General features: G+C 43.7%; 1 protein-coding gene across 7 annotated transcripts in view; it reads right to left on the minus strand.

Moving 5' to 3' along the window:
- The window catches only part of DENND2B (DENN domain containing 2B), a 154,678-nt gene that overhangs the window by 37,269 nt on the left and 90,031 nt on the right, over positions 1-27,378 (minus strand). For 6 of the 7 annotated variants that reach the window (XM_032113413.1, XM_032113415.1, XM_032113416.1 and 3 more), the window contains 7 exons: positions 23,670-24,884; positions 19,808-19,944; positions 9,387-9,535; positions 5,592-5,807; positions 3,375-3,471; positions 2,515-2,559; positions 82-266 (listed from right to left, as the gene is read on the minus strand). In XM_032113413.1, coding sequence (XP_031969304.1) covers positions 82-266; positions 2,515-2,559; positions 3,375-3,471; positions 5,592-5,807; positions 9,387-9,535; positions 19,808-19,944; positions 23,670-24,884 — 2,044 coding nt within the window. The remainder of the gene's footprint in view (positions 1-81; positions 267-2,514; positions 2,560-3,374; positions 3,472-5,591; positions 5,808-9,386; positions 9,536-19,807; positions 19,945-23,669; positions 24,885-27,378) is intronic. The other variant, XM_032113419.1, reaches the window with a different exon arrangement.

Below are 27,378 nucleotides of genomic sequence, written 5' to 3' on the forward strand. Positions count from 1 at the left end.
AAAATTGGATTTCAAATCATTTTTCCATTTATTCCCTTTACTGATCTTAGAATGAACTGTACATAGCAATTTCTCTTTTACCTTGGGAAACTGGTATGTCACTTCAGGGAGGTAAGTGTTTTTAGAAGGCTTCTTCTTCAGGGACACTACCACAAAATACTCAAATAACTCCCGCTCCTGCCACTCAATCAGCTCCAGTTCCAGGGTGCGATAACTTGGAGCCCTCTTCAGCATTGACTGGATGTGTACAAGGCGCTGGGTATGAGCTGGTATTTAAAAAAAAAAGGAATAAAAAAAGAGACAGATCATTACCTGAGACTGCAATGTGTTTTTGTAAACCACAGCCATTCACAAAGGACTTTCAATTTGCCAGAGTATTATTCCAAGCATGTTCTCCTTTCAAAAGCAAACCTAGTTAGCAAACCTTCTGTAGTCTCCCTTGCTAATTGCACCCATAAATCAAAACTTTCTCCAAGTACTGAAGTGATGCAACACTCAGTCACTGCAATAATTTGCAGATCATAACTGTTACCCTGCCAAAGGTCTGGCTTTTCTTCACGCATAAGACTGGATTATAAGCCCTTATGTGGGCGTGCAAATGCACTGGGGCCTCCAGGGTGACACATCGGAGGCCTGGCTTACCCTGGTGAAAAACAGTTCTGTGCCCTGTCCCTATACAGCACAGCTTTTTGCTACAAACCATGTAAAGCAAGCCATGGAATAATCTCCAGGAAGGGGGACGGGGAAGAAAGGAAAGATGTGCCAATTGCCTCCTGTGGGTTGCTTTGTTAGTGCTAATTCTGTTGGGGAACAATCTTAGATTCATGGTCACTCATCAAGGCAAAGATGTGCCTTGATCCAGAGACTTGTTGCTGGATATCTATGGAAGACTGGTTATTAACATCATTACCAGTTCTGGTAGAAGGAAAAACAAAACAGCTCAGTAAAAGCAGCTCCCTGCATGCTCTTCCCCAACTCTTCACACCAGGATCTCTGGGCAAAGGCAAAAGAACTGTTAGCAGCACACCTCAAACCTTAAGGCTCTACTCGCTGCCACTGCCCACAGCTTCCAGAAGGCTGACTGGCCCTGGTGGCAGGGAAATAAGATGTCACAAGCACTCATTCACAGCAGCAATTAATTGACAGAAATAAAGGGAAAGCCCTTGATGTCCGGCCCTCATATACCAGGTTCAACAGAAAAATTAAAAATTATTTTGATAAAGCACTTGGGTCTGGTGCACAGCTAAGGAAGCTAAAACCTCAGAATCAACCTGCCTGCTCCTGCCTTGAGACAGCCCCACACTCTTCACGTTTGCTAGAGGTGAAACCCAAGAGCCCACCCCACCAGATGGGCACCCAGTGAGTCCTGTCATGCTACACGTGACAAGGGGGTCTTTGGCTCAGCACACCCTGAGAGCATCAATGTAAACACAAAGTCACTCAGGAACAGCTGCTCAGAGAGACATCAGAATGAAGATCCCCTGTTCCACAACAATGGGGGAAAGCCTCCCGGTTTTCAGTGAGATCAGAATATCCTCCCAGGAATAAGAGAGGGGCCAGGCCCTGTCTATCTTCTTTCATGGCCTTTGAGAGCAAGCAACCCCTCTATTTGCTGACACAAAGAAACAGAACTGCAAGTGCTTTTGGGTTGGTACGGGTAGACAAAGGAGCAAGGAGTCATCTGCCACACATCACTGTACAATGTTACACACATTGCCAGTTTTGGGTGGTCTTACCACCACCTATCTGGCACAAATCTGTTTCCCTAAGACAAGGTTTTCCAGAAAGGCTTGCTGCATGTACAGTAAGCAGGTGACATCTGCAGTGGATAGACATGAACGATTGCCCCATATCTTGTAACAGCTCCACACCCTTGTATTTTTTAGCCCTCACCTACTAATAACGTGCTGGGTTTTTAGTAATGAAATCTGTTGCTGCTGTCTTCAACTTTTTTATAGGTCTCTTTCTGTATCAGGACTTAGGAAAAGGAGGGAATAATATACTGGCCTGGCTCAGGAAGAGTTTGTGCAGGTGCTGATAATGGAATTTCTACAATTTGGAGACTGCAGACTTATAAAAGAGTCTAAGAACCACAATGCTGGACCAGACCCAGATCCTTGCCTCCAACAGCAGCGAGCAGTAAGCACAGAAAGCAGCATATGGATAAGAAAGGAGCATCTTTATCCAATCTCATCCCTCTAAGCCTGCACCCAGTAGTCAGTCTGGAATAGATCAGCATCTCTGAAGTGGCTGACAAAGCCAACTATCAAAGCTCCTGTTCTTCATTATATGACACAGTTGCCAAATCCTTGTTAGACCTTCACAGCTCATTTTGTCCTTGCTTTCCACGTTCATGGTCCCATGTTGGAACTTTGTGAGCTCTGCAATAACGGAGTTAGGAAGCTATAGAGAATACAGACCATGGACAGGAACAACATGCAGTAGCAGGAGTACACACATTGATAATGTCTGTGACAGAGTCTGACTAGAAGTCACTGAAGGCTGATCCCTTACCTTTAAACCTGTCATCTGAGTCACTCTCACTCTCGCTGTTCTCATCTGCAGAGGACAGAGAGGCATCAGTTAATGCAAAACCAGAGCAAACAAACTCAGTTCACTGTGCTGTGACTGGGAAAAATCCTATCTCACATCTCTGAGCCTTGTGATCCACACATGCACTTCTCCTCAGTCTTAAAATATCTTGAAATAAACAGTTTGAATGACTCCTTAGATTGTGTTTTCCTTGGATTCAGTTTCAATATTGCTTGAGAGTAAGAACTTCATTTTGATGAAAGGGCAAAATTCATTCTCCATTACAGCAAACTGTTTGCACTGAATCCCCATCTATGCTGAGCTGCAAAAGGGCCATTTGGAAAATGGGTCTTAACCCTTTCACTTCTTGTTTTCAGTTTTGTTTGTTTTTTTTTTAAGTTATGCAGCACTTGAGAAGTCAAAGAAAGCCTTATGAGCTTTGTCTGCCTGGGCAACATTCCCAATCACCAGAATTCATCAAACTGAGTTAGAGTTAACAGACAAAAGTAACCTCATGACAGCGTGTTACTGAGGGGGTCTTGTATTAAAGCTCTGTTGTACTCTTACTACAAACAGGGCCTGAATTTCCTTTTTGGCCCCTGTTTTTCCAGCAGCAGTCTGAAGCACAGTGTGAGTTACACAGTGTGAGTGCCGGGAAAAAGCATGCAAGACCTCCAGGGTCAAAACTGTGAATTTTGGACAAAACTTACGAAGAGAAAGTTATCATTCATAGAAGAAAGTTCTAAACTAAGTGAAGTCCAGAGTAGATGTGGAGGAAAGAAGGGAGTTGATGATCCTGTTCATTCAAATGGATTCACTGAACCATGTCACTTGCACCATACCTCGTAGGGACGCCGTCTCAATGTTGGACATAGAAAGTTTCTTGAGGCGCTTTTTCCCTCTTTTTGCACTGTAGATGGAATTGATTCTTTGGACAAGCTGAAAAATAAGAAAATGAGGAATCAGTAAGACTGAACATTTTTCTGCCAGGAGACTTAATTAATCTATCCAAACAAAATACAGATGATAGATCAGCTGAACCCCCAAAACTTTTACTATCTATCGCTTTTTTTTTAAATCCCATTTGTTTCAATTAGTTATTTTGAATCTCATTTCTTTCGCTATGGATATATTTCAAAAACAATTAAATAACTCAGAAGCCTAAATCCCACTTTGAAAAATCCTGTAGACACTTGCAATGAAAGCAATGAGCCTGAAGATTCAAAGGCAGCTGTTACCCTCTACCACCTCATTCCTCTATGCTGTTGCTTCTCTCTTCACTTGCATTTTCTGAATAAGAATAATCCATTAGCCATACCCAACTTTGCCAAACTCTCATGGACCTGAAGACCACATTCTTATTTGAATACAAGAGTAAGGTGTGCTAGCTCCTCTCTGAACTGAGATTTTAGCATGTTCAAATTAGCACAAGAGATGGCTCTGACTTTTTAAAGCTTTTTCAGGTGACCCAACTGCTTTGAAGTGACATTATGTCATCTGAAGATCTGGCCCATGTGGACTTCTATGGATTTAACCACCACTAGCCAGAATTTTAAGCCCTGGTAATCATCTTTGTGACTTCCCTCAAGAGGGCTAATGCAGATAATAACTGTCTGCCCCAAAAATATCTGAGATGATCGAAAATATTAATGAGATAACTTGTGTATAGTGATGCTGGGATTACCAAGAATTCATCATTAAACAAAGTACTATAACTTTGGGAGAGTCACAAATACGTAGCAATTAATCTTCATGATGTTTTATAAGTCAGGAGCAGTATATTTCATTCCATAGCAGATTTCTTCATAGAACTATAATACATTTTGCAAAAGCTGTTTCATCTCAGCTTGCAGAGAGAAATAAACTGAGTGAAATGAAGCAATTTGCTATAGACACAGCAGAAGGGCAGTAACAGAACACAGACTGAAGTAAAACCTTTTTATGTTTTCCCTTTAATAACTAACACTATCTCAATTTTAAAAATTCTATTCTCCAGGAGTATGTGATCCTGAAAGATGAAGTAATAAGAAAACAGAAATTATCACAGATTTGCAATAAAATTGTGAATATTCATATGCTGAAATCATAATTTCACAGAAGGAGAATATCTGTCCCTTCCATTTAAAAAAATTATTTGTGTACAAAACTAACAGCCAAACTTTCCAAGTTTTACTCAAAATCAGGTAGTAAGCTACTCCATACGTCACCCTATAACATCCTCCAGAGATGTGTGCCCATTTGTGCAGTGAAACAATATATTCCAAGAAAATAAAAATACAGTAAATATTAAGGACATAGGATTAATTTCATCCTTAAACAGAATTTCCAACCAATTGACAGAAATGTAAAAATCTCACTCTACTCACAGTATTTATAGCCATGTACTTTAAAATATGCTCACTAATAAGAACAGGAAAAAGTTGAATACACAGTAAAAATCAACTTTGTTCCCAAGCCAAAATGAAGCATATTGGCAGTTCTCCCCCTCTCTGTTGCTATTGTATTGTTGGTTTTTTTGGTTGTTGTCCTGTGGCTTGGGGGTTTTCTCCACATTCCGTTTTGAATCGAAAAGCTCCTTGAAAAATGAAAAATTAAGTTTTACTTCAAATCCATCAAGACAGCATGGTTATCAGGATGGGGTAAGTTGTGAGTAAATGAACGGAAACTTATTAGGCCAATTAGTTATTTTCCTGGAAACAAATGATGGGGAAATAAACCACTTCAGATGTTGCTACATGGTATAAATAATAATTGCTGGGCCATCACCCATTCAAAATCTTAAAGTTATATACACAGCAATGCTCTGGTCCACAGAGCTTAAAGAAGAGTGTGGAAAACAGAACTGCCTTAAAATCAATTCTGTGCGAAGGCGGCCATCAGATCTTTGCTCCTCTTGGATGACTTGGAAGTTATTACTTCTAGGGAAGGGATTCTGATCTAAATGTTCCTTTAGGGTACAAAAAGAGCTTTCAGTGATGACTAAAGGCTGGCTAGAAATTCACAGGCTCTCGCAGACAGGTGACCTCTCCTCAGCACAAGCCTGATGACACCACCAGTACCTTTGGGATCCTCCTGGCGCGCCGTGTGGACAGCAGCTCGCTGGCAGTGCTCAGGCTGTCCTCATTGAGGCTGGAGGGGGATGAGGGGATGCCCAGCTGGGCCAGCAGCAGCATGTCATCGTGGCTGTGCCGCTTGGGCAGCCGCGGCAGGCGGTGGCTCTTCCTCTCTGACCAGTTCCCGACGCGCAGGGAGTGGCTGCTGGCCTTCGAGGGCAGCTGCAGGGACAAGAACAGCTTGAGCTCTTCCCCTCTCAGCAACACCTGGGGCAGAGGCAGCTCTTGTGACAGAGTGGTGGCTGCACATGGAAGTCGTGCCAGGTGAGCCACTGCTCTGCAGGATGGGTGTCAAGAGAGGGTCTGAGGTCACGGTGAAGGGACAGGAGTCAACGTTGGAGACTTTAAAGTTCAAAGAAAACAACACCACTTCTGACTCTGCTGCATTTCCATGCATCCACATCCCATCAACTCTATGAGCCCTTAAATCTAACTTGAGGGCTTGGCTGACAGCACAGCACTGACCAGTGAGCTTGGTCCATCCCTTTCACTTGCAGGAGTGAAAATCAAGAGCAATTACACAATTCAGTGTAATATTAATTCAATGTAATAGTAATAACTAAAACAGCTAATTCATGCTATTTTATCCAAGAAAAAAAATTAGTAGAAAAATCAAGCTTGTTCTGTTTTCATGGTGTTAAGAAGTTTTAAGACCTGCCAGTGTGCAGAGGTGCGGTTACAACTCTGTCCTGCATTCCCAAAGAATTCCCTTTAAACCACGAAACTGTTATCATTACAACACACAGGGAAAATCTCTCTGAAGGATTAAGCACCAAGTAACATCTATCTTTAAAAAACTGGGGGTCTTTCAGAGCAGTCCTTGGAGCAGCTCTGCCCAGCTCCAGGTCTCTGCCTTCTCCTCCCAAACACAAACACTGTTTAGAAGCTTCACCAGCATGTCCAGGAAAAAGTACTATTTTGCCAGATTAAACATCTATCAGTTGACATTTATGAATATTTTATCAGCTCTATTACAAGCTATAAGCCTGCAGCAATAAATGTCCCTCCCATTTACTGGCTGACTGATTGCAGTGCCATCCTAGCTGGGATTAAGCACAGGTGTTTCTGTGGAGAGGAGCTGCATCACAAATACAATGTCATCATAAAACATTCCTTTCATACCTGAAGACTTCAAAAACTGAAAATAATCAATGGGAAAAGACACTGGGATTCAAAATGACCACACCACCAGTGTTTCTGAGGTCTCTGCATACCAGAGGTAAGCACGCCAGGAAAACTGGTGGCAGTCTATACTTTATTGAAAGGAATTCTTTGTGGAGATGAATGTTGGAAGCTTGCTGACCTTCTGATCTCTTCCATCTTGTTTATCATTATCCATGACTGAAAAGTCATGTTGCTAACCCAGCTGTGTTGCTATGATGGAAAAACTGGGTGATAAATTGTTGCCAAAGCTACCATTCTTCAGGAAATTCAGACTTTTCTATTTCTGGTCATTGGAGAATTACCCAGGCCCAAAGCTGACCCACTCTTCTGTCTCTTCACTTTAAATATCAGCACAATGACAGTGCAATTATGGCAGGGCTGACTCCTGGAAAGGCACTCCCAGCAGCATTTCAAAAAGAAGCAACCAGAATAAAGACAGACCTGTTGCAAAGGTACCAGGGAGTTCTTACTTACTGAACAACTTTACAGAAGCCACTTAAGTCTGTAAATTCTTTGGTAACCCTGTGTTAAACAGAGAACACTGGCCAGTATCTTCCTACAGACCTGTATGGTTCCCAGTCTAATGACACACCTTCAGGGATCTTCTCAATGCTACACAACTCCTGTTAACACACACACTGCCAGAAATAATTGTTATGCACCATGTCCCAGCATGAGGTTATCCTCACGACTGCAGTGCCTGTTTCTTCTTTGCCTGATTACTACTTTCCACTTGTTCCTTTTCCAGCAGCTTTGCTGAAGTCACTCCTCTGCTTTACAGAGGATGTGCTAGGAGCACACTAAGAATCCTGGTAATGCTTCTTTTGTCTCTTGGACTGTGATGCTTGCATGCACACAAAGTAAGTGAAAGAAAATGCATTCAGTTTGCTTTCTAGGTGTCTCTACAAGACAAAAATGTAAATTGTTGTGACTTTTTGTTCAAGTGCAAATTTGCTGTTGATTCAGTGCACAATGAAGCTCCTTTAAAGGATACTTGGAATCTCAAAATTAAGTATGTGATGAGATTTATATTTTTCCTTATGAACACAGTGATCCCATAAACAACAAGGCAACCTGGCATTTCATGGTGTTCACGAAAAAAAAAAAATCAGGCTTGCTTTGGAAAATTCGCCACAAAAGGGAAGGTCTGCAGAGTTCCTCATCTTTCTTATGCTATAAACACAATTTATACAGCCCTGTTACTTGCAGAGACTCAGGTTTTTCTGACTATTTTATTATTCATGTATTTTTTCAGGGCTTTTAGCTGGCATTCTCTGTTTTACAATCAAACACGCCACACTACAAATTTCCCACGAGCAGAGTCACACCAGGCCTCGCGTAACAACACAGGGACAAAACCAGCAGCCGACTTCTCCCCTCCTGGCAGAAGAGGCACAGGCAATTCCCTAAGAGGTGCAGCCACACAGAGAGTTCATTCAGGGCCAGACGGAACTGAAAAGGCAGCAGTGGAAGGACTCCGCTTAGGACTGTCAGGCCCGGGCAGCACAAAGCGCCGCGGGGTGCGCAGCCACAGGCTGAGGGAGCAGCCCGCACACGGGCCGAGGGAGCTGCCCGCACAGGGGCCCAGGGAGCTGCCCGCACACGGGCCGAGGGAGCTGCCCGCACACGGGCCGAGGGAGCTGCCCGCACACGGGCCCAGGGAGCTGCCCGCACACGGGCCCAGGGAGCTGCCCGCACAGGGGCCGAGGGAGCTGCCCGCACAGGGGCCCAGGGAGCTGCCCGCACAGGGGCCGAGGGAGCTGCCCGCACAGGGGCCGAGGGAGCTGCCCGCACACGGGCCGAGGGAGCTGCCCGCACACGGGCCGAGGGAGCTGCCCGCACACGGGCCCAGGGAGCTGCCCGCACAGGGGCCCAGGGAGCAGCCCGCACACGGGCCGAGGGAGCTGCCCGCACACGGGCCCAGGGAGCTGCCCGCACAGGGGCCGAGGGAGCTGCCCGCACAGGGGCCCAGGGAGCTGCCCGCACAGGGGCCGAGGGAGCTGCCCGCACAGGGGCCCAGGGAGCTGCCCGCACACGGGCCCAGGGAGCTGCCCGCACACGGGCCCAGGGAGCAGCTCGCACAGGGGCCGAGGGAGCTGCCCGCACAGGGGCCCAGGGAGCAGCCCGCACAGGGGCCCAGGGAGCTGCCCGCACACGGGCCGAGGGAGCTGCCCGCACACGGGCCCAGGGAGCAGCCCGCACACGGGCCCAGGGAGCTGCCCGCACACGGGCCGAGGGAGCTGCCCGCACACGGGCCCAGGGAGCTGCCCGCACAGGGGCCCAGGGAGCTGCCCGCACACGGGCCGAGGGAGCTGCCCGCACACGGGCCCAGGGAGCAGCCCGCACACGGGCCCAGGGAGCTGCCCGCACACGGGCCGAGGGAGCTGCCCGCACACGGGCCCAGGGAGCTGCCCGCACAGGGGCCCAGGGAGCAGCCCGCCGCTCCTGCTGCCGTGCCCCGCCGCCGGGCTGCCGTGCCCCGCCGCTCCTGCTGCCGTGCCCCGCCGCTCCTGCTGCCGTGCCCCCCCCGGGCCAGCAGCGCCTTCAGCCGCGCTCCGCTCCGCCCGCCGCCGTTACCTGCGGAGGTGCCGGGTATTTCCTGTTCTGCGGCGTCCACATCCTGTGCAGGGAATCTAGGGAATTCTCGGACAGCTGGTGGGATTTTCGCCCCGCGTGACGGCCTTTCAGCTCCACATCCTCGTACGGGTTTTCCTTGGGTGACTCGCCTTCACGTTTGGGGTTTCGGGGTTGTTGTTTTTTTTAAGGAAAGAAAAACAGACAGGAATGTAAAATTAGAAAAAAAAAAAAATCATGTGAACCAAGTGAAAGGCTTTTCTAAAAGCTCCTCAGCTTTCAGCATGACTCATCCCTCTAGCTGCAGCTGGAAGTATTTGGAGGAGAACTTGGCTATGAAGTCGACAAGTTTCTTTGGATTTTTTTACTGTCCTTTTTTTTTTTTTTTTTTTAACTAAAATGCGAAGATTTCACAAGACGTGCTTCTGAGCATCTGCAGCTGTGGAAAATTTATTGATATATAAAAGCTAAGGCACTTAACTTCTTTAAAGTGTATCAGTGGATTTTATAAATCTGTAACAGCCACTCACGGGGTGAAATGAAGACCAATAAATAATTGTGCTCAACACGCCACCCTTACACACAATAAGACAATCCTTATTTGATGCAACCTTCATTTTTCTCTCCTCCTGAGAGAAGGCAAAGAAAGAATAAACACTCCGGCTCAGCAGTGCCAAGAGAGAAGACTGAAAGTGCAAAAGGAGAACAATTTCTGTCCCAACCATACTGCATCCTCAAAGTGTTCTTTAAAATATATCCTGTCTTCAAATTAGGCAGCTGTTCATTTCAAGTTATGTGAAACTCCTCTCTCCCGGAAGGAAACTCATCCTGCTAGTAATATATAGAGGCTTGACCAATTAATCCCTAAATATGACTTAAATGAAAAATACACTTAAAAGCAGACCTCAGTCTTTGAATTTTTACCATTTGAAAACCAGAACCAAAATTTATAGTCCAGGTTTAAGTGAGATCCCATACCCATCGTCTTCTCAAACTCCTGAACTTAGCAGACCTCTCACTAAACAAAGTAGCATGATGATAAATGAGTGCCATCAATAAAATTAACATTTTGTATCCACTTTTTCGGACAGTTGATAATCAGCAACTGATTTAGAGCTTCAGGTTTTTGAAACACAAAGAAATTCCAGTTTTCCAGCCATCTTGAACAGAAAATCATCTCTTAAAAAAGTGATCTACTCAAAATCAAGACCTGAATTTACAGAAACATCCAGGAAGTTAAAAGCTTTTAAACCAACTTTCTTTTGGTTTTATATCTAAAGACGAATTTAAAACCCATGAGTTTAGTACAATATGTGTGTTGTAGTACAGGCTATTTAATATAAGAAATTCAGCTTTCACTAGATACTGTGTCAGTTGAGAACTGAGGACAGAAAGCTGTAGCATGGTTCATTATTCCCACTGTTACAGAAAATATTCACAGCATTTAAGGAGATTACAGCTGAGGCATATGGTGTTTTCAGTGAGAGCAAGGCCTGGGTTAACAGTCTATGTGACTACCAGCTATTTTGTTCTAGACAGACTTATTAAATTTCCTTATTGTACAAAAGAAAAGCAAAGCAGTTTGTGCTTTCTACTTTATTTTTGAGCCTGGAAGCGTGAGACTGCTTGATTCATCAGTTACAGCCACAAGAACTTCTGCTGAGCAAGTTCACATATTCACAATACAAATAAAAATACAGTTTTGCTTCAGTAGTGCATCATACTGAGATTTCTAGTCAAACATAAGCACAAGAGTGAATGTTTTAGTTTTGTTCTAATTAGAAGCCTGAATCACTGCTGCTCTTGAAGAATGTTTGACTTGGCAATCAGAGCTTATTATTTCATCCAGAGGGAATCTGATTCTGGAGGCTGCACTATCATTGAAGCCAATCCTCATGCCATATGGAAAGAACACCTTCAGGTGCATGGGGTATATGAAGAAAGACCTTTTGATGAATGCAATGAACAGGAAAAATCTTAAGCAACAAATACCCCTAAAAAAAAAAAAAAAAAAGAATACTATGGAGGACTATAGACGTGGTTGATTCTTCCTGAGGGAAGGAAAAATAGATATCACACTCTGATTCTGTTACTTGTAGACTCTACGGCTCTAGAAATGGTAATCATAACAATGATAAATAGTAAAATTTGCAAAATGCTGTTACTTACAGATGATTAGGCTCTAGTGGCATAATAAAATTTCTTGTAAGCCCAAGTCAAGTATAGGTCAAGCAAGCATTTTGGAATGGATTAATAGATTTCGAAATACCCGGCTTCGTGAGACAGGGCTCAAACATGCGCTTCCTTGTGAAAACAAATGTTACTGCATTAGTCTACAGAGTACCCAAACTCCTGAGAAGAAACAAGCCCATCAGTGAAAAAAACCCTTTTTTACAATGTAAAGCATTTATAAATGTTAGGGGGATTCTCTTTCCAAAACGCAATGTAAAACAGAATTGCTTGAACCCAGTTAAACTCAACATAAATAATGCCGACCTGATATATTAAGTACAGAAATGGGCCCAGAGAAGTCTTGGATGAGAGAAGGGGGAGGAGCAAGGAACCATGAGCAGAGACTATTTTTCTGAGTCAGAGTCTCTACCAAAAGAGAGCTTGGGCCAAATTCCTCTTCATTGTAATGGGAAGGTCAGAGGAGACACCACAGGGATTTTAACCCTTTCCCCTAGAGCTGTGAGAGCTTCTGCAGATGACTGGTTTGCTGTTCTAGAACTCTTGTGTCTATTCTTTCTCTCATTTGCTTAAAAACCAAATTATTTCAGAGCTTGGGGGTTTTTTCCACTTTGAAATAACACCTTGAGACCAAATACACCTCACCATTTTTTTTGCCCTTTTTTTTTTTTTTAAGAAGAACCTCCTTCCAACCCAAATCTCAGATAATGAAATAGTCTGATCAATCAGAAACCACCTGGTTTTGCTGATGTGACTTTTGAAGGAAGTATTTGGTTCAAGCTGTGAACTAGAAGCGACACACAAACTATCTCCCCAGCAATTTTCAACTACCAGATTCTTAGTATATTTGCTCTCCCTCGTAGACACACAAAAGACCAGATACACAAAAAGAGGCAGCCCAGACTGGTTTCTGTACCAGTGACAAGAAACCAAAGATGTCAAGTAAACTAAAAGTGCCGAAAATACCCTGAACTGCCTCAAAACAGCATTTAACTGCATCTGACTGCACAGTGACTCCCTTCCATGGGAGAAAAGATTTGAGAAGTGGTGGTCACCAGCAGGTGTGGGTCCCACATGGGAGTGAGGTCCTGCGGGAGACCCGGGGTGGTGGCTGCTACTGCTGCCACTGCAGTACAAAAAAGGAGGAAAGTTTCCATATCACTGGGCTGGCTCAGAGGTTTACAGCCTTCTCCTCAACCACCACTTCTCCAGTCCTAAGTCTCAGGCAAGGAATGTTTGCAAGCTGCGGTGCTTGGATTTGCTGCAAAAGGAAAACATATTTACAATGAAAGAGCAAGGAAACATCCTTGTTCCTGCCATATGGATGTCTATATTGGAAGCCAAAAGGAGAAACATTATGCAGTATAGAGGCCAGGCTTGTCTTAATGAGGCTGATCCAACAGCCACACAAGACAGCAGCAGATTATCACTGACTTCAAAGGAAGCTGAATCATACCCCCAGAATGCATATGATCACAAACAGTAAGTCTTTGGCAAATACTGTCTCTAATCACCATCCCTACTCCCAGATCAGTTCCCTCTATAAGCATTTTTTCCAAGTTTCCCATTCTCTCGAATTCTACGTACCAAAGTGTTGAGTTAACACAGGGCATTTATCTACACGACATTTATCTCCAGAAGATCTCACAGACAATTTAATGAATAGTCCATCAGGGAAGAAAAGAAAGAGAACCAAAAAAAAGATAAAATAACCACTGATGTTTAGAAAAGTCCTGAGGAATGCAGTGCCTTGAGCTTAAGGATCGATGAGTTTCCCCCAGGGGTTGCAGTTCTTCACTCCATGATGCGTTGCGAGTCAGCCCCACCAAGTCCTGAGGCAGCACACAATGTTCCTCTGCTCAGCCTCTCACACGTGGCAAATGGGAAGCAGAGGCAGACTCAGCGAGCCCGTCTCACACTGAGAAAGGAGTGAAAAGTAAGGCTGAGGGGGAAAAAAAAGAAGCAGGCAGACGCTTCTCTATAAATGGCAGAAAGCAGGGAAATGCATCATTTCGTTCTAGATGGGAGAAACAATTATCAGAGGAATTAAGTGATTCACAGAGTGCTGATTATAACTCCAGCCTTTTGCACTGCCAGGAAGAGAGAAGAATGGAACAGCAGGTATAGAGTGAAGGAAAAGACTCTTAAATATTTGTTAAGTTGGGTGCATAAAGTGGGAGCCAATGCTCACAGAGGAGATACAGAATCCACAGGGTGATGCTGAGTGCCCAAGCTAAGAGCCTGCTGCCTTCCATTCCTGGCTACTTAGAAAGCCCAGGGACCTGAGTTGCATGGCCAGGACAGTTACCACCTCACAAACGAGGTGCACATGCATTGCTCATTCATTTCAGTCATAAAATTACACCAGTGAAGATCCACACCACCAGTGCTGGAGGAAAACTGGGCCACTGGGATGTTTATGAGCATGTTCAGATCAAATGGATGAAAACCAGTAAATCTCCACACTCCCATTAAGCATCCAAGCTTAGATCTTTGGTGCACAGATGAGCTCTTTCAACATCAGAGATGCTGCAACTTTGCATCTCAGCTGGGGAATTTACCCCAGGAATCTGCAGAAAGAGGAACTATTTCAACCTCAAGTTACAGCTGACACATATTACAACTGCTTTGAAAAGCTCTTGCTGAACAGCACTAAGTTCCAGACCATTTCTTGCTTTTAGTCCTATCACCCAGTGTATCTGCTCAGTATCACGAGCTCAGAAAAGCAGAAGAGCGTCTGCAACAAGCAGAGTGGCAAGTTTAAAATGCAATCAGCCTTTTGGGCACTGGTCCATGGACTTTGTAGGCAACAACCTGTGCTTTCTGAACTTCTCCAGTCCTGCTTTGCCTTGCAATAAGCAGAAGAAGCACTGCAGATACTTTCAGCTCCCTGCGATCTCTGTGGGGACTGCAAGAGCTTAGAGTGTAGTCATAATGAAGCATAAGGGAAAAGAATTTGCACAGCTGGTAAATGAACAAGAAATTTCATCCCCAAAAATCACCCATTTACCACTCAGTCCAAAATCATGTGCATGAAAACATCTGATGAGCAACTGTTGGCACAGTACAGCAACAGCTCCTCTAAACTGCCTGCATTTCAGGGGCTTCACCCTGCTGACTTCAACACAGTCTCTGAATTTAAAGGAGGATTTGGGAGAGCAGTCTCATGGTCTTTTTTTCTTCTGTTTTACTAACCTGCAGCACTGACTAGAAAGCCAGGCAGAGACTGTCACAAGAAGTCGTAATGGATGTTATCATGATGAGACACACTCTACAGAGAAAAACTAAGCTCTAAATAGGGCATGAGATGACTATTAAAAATGAATCCATGTATCCAAATGTAACAACAAAGCAGCAAGCTGATTGTCAATAGGATCAGCTGAATATTTGGCCTTTCTTTGACAGGCCCATATGAACACTGTTTGATTTATTGTGCTCTGGCTGCCAATACCCTACAGTGTCTATTATTAAATTTGCCACTATTACACTTTCCAAAATCTCACATTCATTTTAGGCTGTCACAGGCAGACTGTGGGTGCAGAATAAGACAGGAATATACTAGTCTGTGATCATTGCCCTCATTTTGCATCAATCCTAGTTGCAGAAACCTGCTGGTGTCTGACTAAAAACCCAAAATGTCTTCAGAGAAGCAGCTAGCACAGCACTGCTGGCAGAGTTACAATCTCTCCAAGTTTGCTTCAGCTTCACAGCAGCCCAGCAATTCCCATTTCTCCCTGATTTGTCATGGGATGATAATATGACAGACTGAAATGTGCTACAAAATCATGACAGGCAATAATGTGGCATGTGAGGATGAGATTTTACTCAAAAGATCAACTAGCTCTCTTTCTAACCCTTTCCCACATTTACTGGAAGAACTTTGCAAATGTTCTAATTTGAAAGCAATGTCAAGCTGGAACATTTTCCAACTTGACCTCAGTCATCATTGCTGCAGCTCTGATCACACACAGCGAAGGATTCAGTAAAACAGCTAAATAATCTCATTTTGTTACATGACATGCACTATGCCAAATTTACACAAGAAATCAAACCAATTAATTGGTTTAGGAGAGATGAGGTGCCTTTACCAGCAGGCATGGAGTGACTTGTCCTGTTTTAATGCACAAGTAAACAAGAAGCTGATTATCCCAAACTGAAGCAATACTCAAACTGACAGAGGAAAAAGCCAAACGATTGTGTATGACTCCACTGTCAAGTTTTTATCAGTCACCTGTGGTGTCAGCTGTAATAAGATTCAATTATATTATATACCCCTACAGAAGCAGTGATTGTGTTGTCCTCTTAAGGCGCAAAAATCTGTCAATAGAAGTGTCCAGCTACTGAAAGGCCTCAAAATCTCCTAAACATGACCGTGAACAGGCCTAGAGAGATGGAGGATGCATAAGAAACCCTCCCCAAGAGGGCCAGCTGTCCCTGAGACAATGAATTGAGGGACACTCCCAGTGGGAACCTACCAGCAAGATCCCATTCAGAAATTCATCCTGGCTTTAGAGATTCCACAGCAATGTTTTTGAGGCGTTGCCTTATTTTCTAGACTACTTCAGTTCCAGCTGCCAAAGCAGACACGGAGTCATGCAATGTTCAATTAAACATTCTCAATCTACGACGCAACACACAGAGCCCAGTTGAGCAATGCGTTTTCTGCACATCTGTCGCGTCCTCTTGGAGGAAATCTCCACCTGTTCTGCTGTGTACAGCATTCTGGGGACTTAGAGAGTAAGAAGGCTTGTCTTGTCAGAGGTTCCTTCCACTAAATTTAATTTCTAAATGGAGTGCTATTTCTTTCACCTAGTTTTACTAGATTTTCTCAAGTCAAACTTAGTACTATGCCCTTAACCTTCATTTCACTTTACTCGTTCAACTTTTTTTTGGTGGTGATTACAAGTTCTTTCTCCTAGATGTCAGGTCAACAATGTTGCAGAGACACAAGACCTTAAATACCAGTATTCCAACATCTCAGCTGCATGTAGACAAGCAAACTGGAAAACTGGAACCGTATGGTCCATATGACAGGAAATACTGTTATGCACAAACACAGCAGAAGCAACAATCTCAGCCATCTCTTAATACTATGATCGTTTCTTGAATTCACACAAAGCCAAGCGTGGTTTCCCCAACCGGATTCAGAAAGCCACATCAATTTTGGTCTGATTAAAGGCTCATTCAAAACCACAAGAAGCAAAACAATGTTAAGTTTACTATGACTGCCACATTTCTGTGAGTGCTAGTACAGAAGATGAATGAAGTCCACATGGTTCCTTGCACATGGAACACAGCTCTGATTTTTATTAGGAATGTGCACCCCTTTATACAAGGGCTGCTTGATTAATGCAGAATGGATCATTGTGTTCCAATCCAATACCTGTCCTGAACTTACCATGCAGGTATTTCATCTATTAAAGTCTACAGAAATATTACAAAATTGAACAAAGTGTCTGGTTCGTGATGTCACTGGATTTCAGAGCATGATCATTTTTGGTTTCAATATACCTTAAAACTTACTTTTTTAAATAAAGGCAGCTCTCAAGATAAACTACACACAGCAGTTCATTGCTGCCCTGGTCATTAAAGAATAAGCAGTGCAAGGGCACCAGGAGGAAGACAAAGCTTTGGTGTGCATATGCCTCACATGAAGAGGCCATGTGGTGACCAAAAAACCAATGACTCCAGGCCTAGCAATTACATGCTTAGAAGCTGCTTAGCCTGGGGAAGGCTGGGGGATAACCCAGCTGCTGTCTGCCACTACCTAGAAAGGCAAGTGAAAAAGACAGCACCAGGCACTTCTTGCAGGTGAAAGGATGAAGGACAACATCCTTCAAGTCTGAAAGGAGAATTCAGACTGGATGGAAAGAAAAATTTGTTCACAGGGACATCAAGAAACCATTATTCACAATGGAGGCTAAGCAGTGGAGAAGGCTGCACAGGGAGGCAGTGAAGCCATCCTGCCATGGTATTTTGAAAACTCAACCAGATGTAGCCCTAAGCAACCTCATTTAATGTTGAAATCAGGCTCGCTTTGAGCAGAGGCTGGATCAGCTGACTTCACAGTCCCTTCCAACCTGAATTTTTTATGATTCTGTCTCACACTAGAATACTTAGCGCATTCACAGTATTCACCGCTTTCTTTCCTTGTATTCTAACACTTCCTTGCATTACAAATATTAATTCTAAGGGGTGGGGGGACATGACACTTTATTAAGCTTATTACTGCAGCAACAATGTTTTAACTGCCTACAAGTTTTAGGGAGGCAAGGAGATTCAACAAGGTATAGGGAAAAAAAGACCCACTGGCACCTCCAGGGCAACTGTTTGCCAAGAAAACTCAGAGAACAGTGACAGAGCCCTTTATATAGCTTTGAAGCAGATGTAGATCTATAAAATAAACTCACTCTTGCAGACACCTGGTTTGCATGAGCACAAAAGTGCTACTTGGAGACTGGGGTCTAGCACCACTGGTATAAATTATGCAGATGTGATACACAAAACTACAATAGTTTCTTTAAAGCTGGAGATCAAACCTCTTTGGCTTGTCTTTAATCATGCCTGACAGTTTGTAAGAATAATACTGATTTTGTGTTCCCCCCCGCACTGCCTGTATTGAATGAAGTGCTTGGAAAGAGGTTGTGAAAAAGCAGTACAAAACAATGAAGTTCTGTGTTTGTCCACAGATCTGAAATTTTGCATTCTCTTCCCACTGCCCTGCCAAAATGGCCAAATTATAGTCTGCAAGGGGCTGCTTTATAGTACCCATGAGTTGGAAGAGCCCATTATGATTTTTGTTTTACTGAACCCAAGAGTTCTTCTCATTTGAAGAAAGTTTCTTACCAGTCCGGCACCTTTTATATTGATATTTAACAAACCAGACAAGGGAAAGAATCATTACCACGTAAAATCTGGTGGCACAGTGACAAGTCCTGAGCAAAGATGAGCACTGTAACTAACACACAATACATTCTCAAGTGTGAGTAGCACGGCGGTCTGTCATGGAAAAGGCTGATGATATAAGGATGCACTACACAGAAAATGACTTTTTAGTATCTACAAAAGATTTCATTTTAACAGACACTGAGCAGGAGCTGAAAGCTTCTGTTCCGAAAGCAATTTTTTTGAATGGCATAGACAAAGTATACAGCTGAGAATGGAAAGAGTAAATTCCTGTTTTCACTGAGGCTGACAAGCCAGAGACAGAATTTTGGTGTGACAGAGAGCCCCAGGCTCCAATTTGTGGCCATTGTTCTTTGCTATATCAACTGATATGACCAAGTATAGTTTTGTTCTATTGTCTTTGTTTGCCTCTCAAACATTTGTAAGCACTATTAGAGTGCTTTTTACCAGACTAAACAAGCCCAGCTTGTCAGTGTCTCTTCAGAGGATGTGTGCTCTAGGGTTCCAGACTATCTTGGTAGCCCTCCAGCTTTCAGTATATAAAGATTCATTGCCCAAAGTAAAACCAAGTCCCCTTTGTATCTGTTGCAATAATATTATACTGAAAGAGTTAAAAATAAAGCAGATATTCATCCCTTGTGTGGAAAATCTGTCCTCTGAAGGGCTGCCCAATTTTTGGTAATTATAACAACTTTTTTTTGATGTTAAAAGAATGTATGCATAGGCCATAGATTTCCTTCTAAGACCAAAAGAAACATGTTTTTCTTATGAAGCTTAATGAAAACAGTGTTTTTTGTTGTGCATTCCTGATGGTTGTATAGCTAAAGGAAATTAATTCCTCTTTAACCAGCAACTGGGACTTGGAGGAGACCAGGAACAGTGCTACAAATAACTGCTTTGGGGCAGTCCACACCGGAGTCCTGAAAAGCTCAGGCTGACCACACAAGGCCTCTGAGGTTAATCTTGCTATTGGATAGTTCTGTAAACACTGTCTCGGGTTCTGTTCTTTACATTTTTACACCACTCAAGGCTTCAAGCCAAGATCTCGATAAAAAGAACGATTTGGTACTTGAAAAGCATTGGCAAAAAGCTGACCAAACAGTCTGTTTCCAATACTACCCAGTGAAGTCTGAAAGAATCAAGACTTCCTGCATGCAGCCTGAGAGCTACATTTGCACTGAAGGATCAAACCCATTTAGCCTCCATTTAATCTCTCTTTACTGACAGCACTGAATGGTCCTGCACAGGGCATGTGTTCAGCAATACACGGCCTGCCCACAGCCACTCAACATCCTGCTGTGAGCCCATGTTCTGCAGCAGCTTCTTACCTACAATGTCTTCATAGGCATTTTCTTCTAAAGTGCTCTTGGATCCAAATTTATGCTGGCTCTCGGTTCCATTTTCAGTTGGGGAGGGAGGGTACAGGGATTGCAGGCTTGAGGCATCCTCAAACTCAAAGGATTTTCTAAAGTTTAAAACAATAATAATGAGTAACAAGAATGCAAAATTATTCAAACATTTAGATGAGCATTTGCTTGCTAAGAAATATATATAAAGTGAACCACAACAAAAAAAAAAATCCCACATTATGCTTTAAGGACTAACTTTTAGCAGACCATAAGTCCTGTGCTCACAGCAGTCTCTAGTATAATCATCTATGACACTTCTATGAAGTTGGAAGTATTGTTACCCAATTATGCAGACAGGAAGAAAATACCGAGAAAATATGTGATATTTTTCCAAGTTTACAGAGTAAGTTAGCAGCACAATCCTCAGATTAGAAATTACCTTGTTCTTTCCAGAGGCCCAAGAAACATGTAGCCCTCTCTCCTAAAGAAAGACACAGTGTCTGAAAAGCATTCCTGCACTGGTTGCTCTGGGAGATGTAGCCTTAGTTTGACACTATTCACATCTTGAACTTTCAGATATGTTCCTGCACAGAGCTCAGTGTACAAATGCCAAAGGCAGACTCGTGTGAAAGTCACCTGTTTCCCTTGCACACCCCGTGCCAAGCACTGACAGCAAAGGAGAAAGCCTTGAGGAAATTAATGATCCCTGGGGTGCATGAGCAACCTGGGCTGACGGCTGGGGGCTGAAGGTTTGCCCTTTCTGGCAGGAAGGTGAGGACCAGCTGGGTCAGGTGAACACACACAACTTGTCTCCCACCCACACCTGCCCCAGGTACTGCTGAGCAGTTCTAGAGGTAGAAGAGGCCGAGTTCTTCCCACTCTCAAGCTATCTACACTCAAGCTGGGAGGGCCACAATTTGCAGTGCTAGCAGTACAGGGGCTGGCATTCATTGCATTGATTTACAGCTGAGGATGAAACAGTGAGAAAAATGGGCTCAGGTCAGAGCATAAATCCCATGGTGCTGCAAGGCTTGCGTGGACTGTGCTGGTCTGCATGCTTCACTCACTGAGACCCAAACTAGATTAACAATAAATCATCCTACCATCAACCCTGCTTCTTCTTCTTCCCAGCTGGAGTGAAGCATATGTTACAGCATATCCATGTGGCAGTGACAGAGTCTCATGAGACACTTTGGCCTGTGAATTGGCTCAAGCATCCCTACAGGTAACACAGTGACTATTGCAAAGAACAATACATTCGAAAAGGGCATTTCCTATTTGTCTGCTGGAGCAGGCTTACAGCTCAGGATCGGGCTTAGGAGTCTCCTCTCTCCCCTTTCCCTAAGCTTCAGAATATCCAGGTCCAAGTTATTCACATCAGGATTGTGGCAGAAACAGTCTGTGCACGTCAGATCCAGACAACTGCTCCTCCACAGCTACTCACAGTTACAAAGGATGCTGACACACTGAAGACATAGCTGTGTATGAAATGAGACTTCCTAAAGTAGTTAAATATCCAGCTCCTATAGATTTCAAGGCACCACTGTGATGTGGTGACACTGTATAGGATGACAGGAATGGCTTTGTGGACCGACACTCAGCTGTGGTCCATGTGTCCCAAGCCTCTGCTGTGACACTCCTCTCCTGCACTCTGTGTGTGCCAGAGGATTTCCAACTGCTAGGGAACACCCAGCCCACACCACTCTGAAATGTTAAAGCAGCTGTTGGCAGCAGATTGCCCAGATCCAGCCTGGCTTTCTGCTAGCAGGCAAACATGAGAGACTTCCTCCATATTACTAGAATGTTGAATTAACCACCAAAAATAAAACCAGTGCTTTCAACCAAAGTATTGGGAAAATAAATACCCTCAGTCCATTCTCATGACATTCCAGGGAGTACAAACCACATGTATGTTCAATCTGAAACACACAGCTACAAGCTGCAGACACAATGAGTTATGTCTGTTCTCAAAAAAAGAACAGTTTAGATACTGAGATTTCAGTAATTACTATCAACCAAATATTATTATTCTTAGATGACTTGTATGGTCTTAAGTTCTTTGTAAATCTTGGAGTTCTCCTTTCTGTAACTGAAGGAAGAACAGTAGCAAAGATAATGAAATTGAGATTTTTATAAAGGATTTCCACCCACCATTTAAGATAGCCAGCAAACTTGAGATTTTTGGGAGGTTGATTTGAATTTATTTAGATCATGATTAACAAGAGGTGTGTCCAGAGAAGTCATTAAACTACAGTGGGTAAAGCTGTTACAAATGAATGGATACCTACCCAGTAGAATGTCAAACTGAATTGCAAGGATCATCAGATACACATGACAACCCTGTTAATCCTACAATTTATATTCTACAACTTAAATTGATAAATAATGCTTTTTGGAAGGCTTGTTTCTCCTAGCCCTAACCCAGGCCTGAAGATCCTTTGCTGAACTGTGCTGTTGTCTAACTCTGCTAAGACAGGAGACTGAACCTGCAGAACAGCAGGTGCAAGCAGAATTGTACCTCTTCTGGAAAGCAGCTTCAAAACTATCTCAAAAACTCATTGTGATAAAATATTGTGGTTCTTAGATGAGTTAGCCCTTTTCCAATAAAGGGTATCACTTACACCAGAACATTTTAAAATTACTGTTTGTCTTCTGCACATTGCCAGTGCTATGCTGAACAAACTGAGGACAGCTTTATTTCACAAATTCTCATTAAAAACTAGATTTACTTCCTCTGAGATTATTGTCAGGACTCAAAGATAAGCACTGCTAATCAGAGCTTGAGTTTCCACATCCCCCCACACCTTTCTGGGAGAAACAACACGCCTCAGCAGAGCTGTTTGATCTTTCAGAAGCAGGTGTCTCCTGAGAGGAAAGGACAGAATATGAAGGCTCCTCTTCTCCTCTTCCTGCCCCACTATAATTCAGGTCAGTATAATTGTGCTGACAAACTTTCAATAACTGAACCAACAGCAAGCAGTAGATACTGAAGGGATAGTGTGCATCTGAGATGATGTTTAGCAGTTCCTTGCAGACCTCATCACTAAATATCAAGGGAAGGTGTGTATCATGCACAGGCACAGACAGGTGAATTCGTTAAAAAATGCTGTAATTTGAATGCTTAGCAACAACTATGCCTAAAATCTTCTAAGCAATGAGCAGAATGAGTTCCATCATGTCTAAAACTCAAAATAAATCATGTGGTTAAAACAAGCCAAGCTCCAGAGATTGCTGGGGAATTGTTGCCATACACTCTCCCTATCATTAACTCAGGAAGGATATAAAGGACTGCCTGTGATAAAACAGTTTTCTCAGCATTAATCCTCCACAGCTTTTAATAGTAACTTAGGATAATATTCCTGAGCACTGAATTAAATAAAATCATCTACACTGCATAAAACTGACACAACTGCTAAAGTAATGAACTTTAGAAAGAGAAAACCTCTGCAGGTACGTTTTACAGGAAGAAAAGACTGTGAGGGATCAGCTATGGTCCCACTACCCGACAGTAACAAAATTATGGTCCATTAACAATCACAATTAAGGGCATCTGTGCCAACATGAACTAGACAACCTTTAGCACACCTAACCTAGAGCCTTTTTGGGGGATCGAGGAATGAAGATCGTAGAACTCCAAAACTGAAGGCATGCAAAGGTATTGTACCAGTGCATCCTATCAGAGCAGACCAGCAGGAAAAACACTTGTCTTGCAGGCAACTCCTAGCTTTTCTTATGTCAAAAGCATTGCATTAGCGGGCGAACTTAAAATACTGTTACTACAAAAATACAGCCCATTTATTTATTTATTTGGAGAACCGAGCAGATTTTCCTTGACTTTTACCTATTCTGGGACTTTCTGTGAAAGCGCGACTCTTTCTTCTGCCTTCTGGTCACGGGGGGTGCAGGAGTGGACGGGAGGGGAGGAGGAGCAGCAGGTGTGGGAGATGGAGGTAGGCCATTGCTTGGTTTGCTTTTGTGGGATTTGTCTGCCTCGTACTCAAAGGTGCGTTTGGGCTTGGGGACAGGATTCACGGCGCTGTTAGCTGGGCTTTCCAGGAGCACTTTGGGGCCAGCTGAGTTTGCAGTAACCCCCTGTTTTGTTTTACTGCTTTTCTCAGCCTCAGGAGGTGTTTCTGGTTCACTCCCCAAAATAACACTCCCTCCTTTGCTATCGCTCAGGGTTTCACTCAGTCCCTCCACAGTACTCAGAGTCCCAGACTTTTTCCTCCCTTTGTCAACACTGTAGCAGCTACTTGGTAACTGGGGGAGGCCTCTGCCCGACTGCTCCTTCAGTGCTTGCTCGATCTTCTGGATTCTGTTGAGCACGGCAGAGGACTCTTTCCTCACATGGCTCTTAAGGAAAGTGGCAGAAGAAGGTTCGCTCCTGCCTGGTCTCTTTTCAAACCGATGGCAGGAATCCCTGTCCAGCAGTTCCTCCTCCTCGGTTTCTGGGTAAGAGCACTCGGAAAATGTTCGGCTCATTCTTCTGAGCCCTTTGAAATCAAATGTCTTGTCGCTGCAGGGGGAGGTCAGCACACTGGGGCAGCTCTCACTGCCTGACCTCTCCCCAGCATCCCTCTTGTCCACACACACACTCGTCCTGGGGGACAGCTCCCGGCGGCATTCCCATTCTGTGATCTTCTGCCTGATGTCCAGCGCCTGCGAGCGGACACTCACCCTGCTGATGGAGAGGGTCCTCAGTTTGGTGGCAGTGCCCAAGGACAGAGTGCTCCTGGTGAGCGGATGGCTCCCTATTGCTTCCCCATCTTGAGCCTCATTTGGAGTCTCCTTTTGGTCAGCCTTGAACACGGACAGCCTTTTATCCAAAGCACCCACACTGATGGCTTTGAGGGGGTGGCTCGGGGAGTCGGTGTCCGATGGGCTCGTGGAGGTGCTTCGCAGCGTAGAGGTGCGGCTTTTCCAGTCCTTGAGGCACAGTCTGGAGCTGGAGACTTTGGAGAGCCCAGTAGAGCGGGAAGAGTCCTCGCTGTCGCTGAGAGGGTAAGCAGGGCTTCTTCGCGGGGACAACAGGGGCGGCGGAGTGGCTGACTGGCACCTGGAAACAGAAAGAAATAAAAAAATCAAGGCCGTGGGGAAACTGGAGTTATTTGCCAAATTTCTTCTGGCTGAAAGTCTCCACACTGCAAGACCAAAGCATCGTTAAGACACCAGTGACCACTCAGCCACAGAGTCGGGGGTGGGAGGTGGCAGCATTTAACTGGTGTCAGTGATGGGCCATGAGCAGGACACTTGGCACATCCAAAACAAGGTTTCTCACCTCTGTTTCACCCTGAACTTAAAACCAGCTGACATTCTCATAGCAAACCACTGCCTTGAAAGCATCTACTACCTGCAGATGAGTAGACCTGGTTCATCTTCAGTCTGATGCTGTGGCCAACAGATTCAATTCCCCTTATCAAACAGAAGTAGTTTCTTACCAAAAGAATATTACACACTGAGAAAACACATTTATCTGCCCACACTGTGTGTTGGAGAATATAAACTACATAGAAAGATCTCAGTGTTACCCTGGAAAAAACCCTTGGAACAAATTCTTGCCATGGTTTGCAAAATCAGCTATTGTTACTGGGGTTTTGTACGTTGTTGCAAGGACTTTTAAGAACAAAAGACACAAGGAAACTAAATAACACATTAATCATTCGGCTCATCAGTGATGAGCCAGCAGTAAGGAAATTAAGCCAAAACCATGTCAAAAAAGGGGGTTTGCCGCCCTGCCAAAATCCATACATACAAATCATAGCAGAAATAATCACAACTCCTTTAACATTAACCCCCTTCTGTTCCAAACAGTACAGGAAAAAGAGGAAAGACCCCTAAGCAATGCCTCGCATATGCAATTAAGTTTGTGCTGTGCGAACAACAAGGCTGTGGACAACAAGCTGGATTTTATCATCTGTCCTGTACACAGACAAGATCCAAATGAAAGACCTGCTTGACCAAAAGAAATCAAGGGAGCAAATGTCTGCACTGTAGCAAAGGGAGAAGAGATTCAGAAGATCTCTGCTGCTATATTGTTTTGTTTCCAACAGCCAGCCAATACCTACAGTAGAGATGCCAACTTCTGTGCAGTAATCCAAAAACTCCAGAGCACTGGCGTGATTTCTGAAAAATTTACTGTGACGTAGGAAATATTTTCTTTTCCTTCAAATGCAACCCCAAACCAAATTATCAGATTTCATCGCAGTTTCCTACAGTGGATACTTCACAATCAAAGCTTGAAAATATCACAAAAGGGAAAAGTTCTGGTCAGAAAAATACAATAATCAAATTATCACAAAAGGGAACCTTTTTTCAGAGTTCTGAGACAAGCAAGTCTATTTGTCACAGAAGTTACACCACTTGGTGACTTTTATTTCTTTATTGTTTTGAAAGATAAACATGCCTGTAGAAAAAGAGATGCCATGTCAAAGATGATGGCAAATACTCCTTAAACAACTGCCTAAAGCAGTTATTTCAGGAGAGAAAGGATGCATGCCAGAATATGCTCTTTGCATCCCAGAAGTTGAATTTCCTGCCATTCTATACAGCTGCAGACAGGTGTCTTAAGAGATCTCAGAAGATCAAAAGCAGGTGACAGATGATGAGTGCTTTTGGCTGGCTGTTGCAGCGCAGAGTTTGTAGTGGATTACCTGGAATTACCTTGGCTGACATACCCTTATAGTGTCTGAAAATGAAACCTGAATCAGCCTCCTCAGGCTTGGTGGGGCACCCTGATTCTTCATTCTTTTTGCCTGTCTCATCTCAATCTCTTCAGGTTAATACCTCAAAGCCAAATTTTTATATTATTCTTAACCCTGCCTCAGCTCAGATTTGTGATCACATTCTGCTAATTCTTTCATGTCATGCAGGCCTGTCCCAGAGCTGCAGTGACATTTCTCTCAAGGAAACAGGCATCACCCAGTGGAAGTGTATTTTACATCTAAAGACTACAGCCTCAGAAGCTGCATGTTGGCTAAATCCACTGTCAGGATTCAGCTACAGGATAGGGAAAGAAGAGACCCTGTGGAACACTTTAGCATGTTACGACTTACTTATTAGAGTCTAATCTGTATTGACAAGAGCAAGAATAAAATACAAAATGACTGGAGTAAGGTCAGTAGAATGGGACAGCAGAGGTGAAGGATATGCTGACAATCTGAGAATCATAGACACCTCTCTCTGCCTTTGACACACTGCACAGAAAATACCATAGGCATAGACCTTTATGTCCTTATACTCTAAGAAATATCTTTTCAGCTGTTTCCACTGTCAGAAAAAGGTTTGGTGATTCATCAGGAAAGGAGGAAAAGGGGAAAATTATGGTTTGTATAACCAGAAGAAGTTGCAAAACATTTTTTCTTAAGAGGTATGAGCCATTCTTTTAAATTCCAGGTCCCCAGTAAGGTAATTGCAATTAAGGCTTAGTATTGAAACCCCCAAATTCAGTTACAAAATTCCCACTCACTTCCACTGCACAAGACTGGGGCTGCAGAGCCACAGGCCTTCTATAGGGGTTTACTCTCAAGGACTTGGGTTGCATCAGTGAAGAA

Source organism: Corvus moneduloides, chromosome 6, assembly GCF_009650955.1.
Source record: "Corvus moneduloides isolate bCorMon1 chromosome 6, bCorMon1.pri, whole genome shotgun sequence".
Classification (NCBI taxonomy): domain Eukaryota; kingdom Metazoa; phylum Chordata; class Aves; order Passeriformes; family Corvidae; genus Corvus; species Corvus moneduloides.